Below are 2,704 nucleotides of genomic sequence, written 5' to 3'. Positions count from 1 at the left end.
CAGGAGAGGGCGTTTTCTGAGCGGCAATCTTTTGTTCCCTTTGCAGAGCTCCCACGTTACCCGACCGTCCCCCCTCCCCCCACTCTGCAAAGAGAAAACACTTTTGAGAGTTTGGGAAATACTTGGTAACATTTGCCCCCTTCTCCTGATGTCTTGATGAAAACGTTTCCATTCTTTTCAAGCTCCAAGTCCACCAGCGCCTCATCACCTACTTCACACCTCTTTTTTTCCTCTACTGAAGACAGAGTATCTCTTTAAAGCTCCTCGGCAAGTGTTTGAGTCCCTCCTCTGTAAGCAAAGGATACAGTGGCAGACTTCAACACAACCTCCTCACACGCCTTCTGTGACAAACAGACTAAGCTGTGCTGCGCTCCAACTCCTTGTCCCAGGAAGGCAGGCATTTGCTATAGCACAAATGATTGCACTCCAACACGTTCTGCACGCGAGCCTCCTGTTAGCACAGACAAATACCAGCCCTTTGCAGCTCCGCTTTCTCTGACACAATTGGAAGTGAGTCCAATGCACGCAACGTGCACTTCATCACCGGGTCCTCAGGTGAACCAAGCCACAAGTAGCAGCGATGTAACACAAGGCCATGTATGCTGTCTAAAGCATTCCCTCTGATGAGGTGGGTTCTCTCCAGCTAGAGGGGGTCATCAAAGGAGCCTGCATCCACTCTTGCTTTGGTACAGGGGCGCATACCAGTTACACCAGTGAATAAAGGGCTCATTGGCTTTATTCCTAAAAGGGCAGAAGTAGTTGAGCACGAAGAATGGGAAAGGTAAGGGCTACCTCAAGCGTAACCCAAGGAGCCTGCTGATTGGCCCAGGAGCCACATCCTAGAAGCCATCCTAGAAACTGAACCGCTTGAAGCTGCCATCCTTCCTCCAAGTACACGCGGGCCAGAAGGAAGTGCACAGTGAGGACGGCACACCTCCTGTCCCTGGGCCACCGCGGCACCCACCCACCCACCCCCAGAGGACAGGCAGGCAGAGGGACCAGGCACTTTGCGCTGCTCCAGCTGCACACCTGCACGCCCCGTGCTCCCATCACTCCGTGCATCAGGCTTGCTTCGCACAGTGCCTGCTTTGCGTTTGGCACCTCTGCCAAAACCCATGGGGCGGGGATGGGGGAAACTCATGGAAGGCTCCCTGAAGGCACCCCCTCCTCTTGGACGTAGGAAGAGTAGCCTTCAGTCAGACCGAAGAAACAGGACGGGACAAGGGAGAAGCGTTTTAAAGGTTTATTGTCTAAACTACGACTCTACACTATCTCCTACACTACTGCTGCCATCGGCAGCGCTTCCTGGGGCGCAAGTTGTAGCGGCGTCCAACTCCATCACCCCCAGCTCCGCTATCGGGTCTCAGCCCCGGTGGAAAAGGACCGCTTGGTGCTGGACGTCCGCTGTGATGTGCAGCAGCAGCAGCAGCAGCAGGAGCAGCATTGCAGCTGCCGACAGGGAGCTGACTGCCCGCCCGTGCAGCAGCGCCTGACTGCATCTCTGGCTGCAGGCTTCTGCTCTGCTGGCCCTCCTGCCAACCCCACTGGAAGGCCTGCAAGGAGGAAGCTGGTCTCCTCCTAGCTCCAAGACTCCGCTTGAATCTTCTTTGGCACTGGAGACGATCTCTCTGGAAATAGGGATGATAGTAGCAGAGTACCTGCAAAATGCAAAGAGGAAGAGTTAGTCACCACCATTTCAAGACTGGGAAAACAAAGATACAAGACATAGGAATTGGAATCTCAAGAGACCGTCGGAGCGGACTCTCAGGGGCCGTTTCCACACGAAAGAATTCAGTTGCACACCTTCGTTTCATACGCACAGCCACGTCCCATGCCATTCTGTCACACTGCCCCTGTGCTGCCACCTCTCGTGGGCCAACATAAACGAGGAGGCACTACGTGCAGAGCAGCCCTTGTAACAGCCACCCCTGCTTGCATTTCTCTCATTTGCCAGCCGCAGAGGAGGCAATGGAGGGTTCTCAGAAGCACAAGTACCCAAGTGTCACCAGCTGTCAGCCACCTCACTTTGCACTGGCTGGCCACCAATGCCGCTGTGCCGAGAGCCATCTCACAGCTAGAGGGACTACGTACCTGGCTCGGAGTGGAAATGGATGCTCCCTGTGCTAGGAACTGAGCACATGGGGCAGACGTTGGCAAATCGGCGTCCGTGATGTAGAAGCCATGCTGATGAAGGCGACGGACAAAATCTTTCATGTTGCCAACATCAAAGACTTGGAGAGTTCCTCCTCTGGCCAGTACTTCCGCTCTGAAGAACGCCTCCTCAATCACAATGAAGTCTCCCTCATCGCCCCACCGAATGGACTGGAAGCCAACACTTTCAACCACTTTCCAGAGGGTGTTGAGAAAGGAGCACGCTGTCATGTCACTGTCGTAGCCGCAGCATTGCTCGGAGAGACCGCGGCATCGTCTTTTGGCACTGACTTCCCCGGGAGAAAACGGGGAAGCCTTCTCCTCTTGGAGAGGTCCAAGGGCAGCATGCGCAGCTGCTCTTTTAGCACCGAGTCGGCAGGCAGCAGATGCCGAGACTGCCGCCTCGGTGCTTGGAACAGAGACACCCGATGTTTCTGAGGAAGGTGTCTCCATTGGAAGTCGGAATTTGTCACCTGGGCAGAAATTCCTGTCCACAACCGCTCGCGCAGCCAACAAGGCTTGTCCTCCCACCAGCAGCAGGAAGCGCACAGCC

General features: G+C 55.1%; 1 protein-coding gene across 1 annotated transcript; it reads right to left on the bottom strand.

Moving 5' to 3' along the window:
• Positions 1 to 1,267: 1,267 nt before the first annotated feature.
• LOC122160986 (heat shock transcription factor, X-linked-like) lies at positions 1,268 to 2,654 on the bottom strand. Its single transcript, XM_042820035.1, has 2 exons — positions 2,092 to 2,654; positions 1,268 to 1,658 (listed from the first exon to the last, which is right to left on the bottom strand). The coding sequence occupies exons 1-2, from the start codon at positions 2,602 to 2,604 to the stop codon at positions 1,281 to 1,283; spliced, it is 891 nt and encodes a 296-aa protein (XP_042675969.1). The 5' UTR covers positions 2,605 to 2,654; the 3' UTR covers positions 1,268 to 1,280.
• Positions 2,655 to 2,704: the final 50 nt, after the last annotated feature.

Source organism: Centrocercus urophasianus, unplaced genomic scaffold (assembly GCF_019232065.1).
Source record: "Centrocercus urophasianus isolate 14NV4802_14NV808 unplaced genomic scaffold, USGS_Curo_1.0 seq_18, whole genome shotgun sequence".
NCBI lineage: Eukaryota > Metazoa > Chordata > Aves > Galliformes > Phasianidae > Centrocercus > Centrocercus urophasianus.
Note: the sequence above shows the minus strand (reverse complement) of the source record. Positions and strands in the feature narration are given on the sequence as shown.

What these genes read in the sequence shown, in the direction of transcription:
- LOC122160986 (XM_042820035.1), bottom strand. Translation starts at nt 2,604, where the DNA reads ATGGAGACACCTTCCTCAGAAACATCGGGTGTCTCTGTTCCAAGCACC. An exon ending in CCATTTCCACTCCGAGCCAG is followed by an intron (nt 1,659 to 2,091) that starts GTACGTAGTCCC and finishes TGCATTTTGCAG; the next exon opens with GTACTCTGCTACTATCATCC.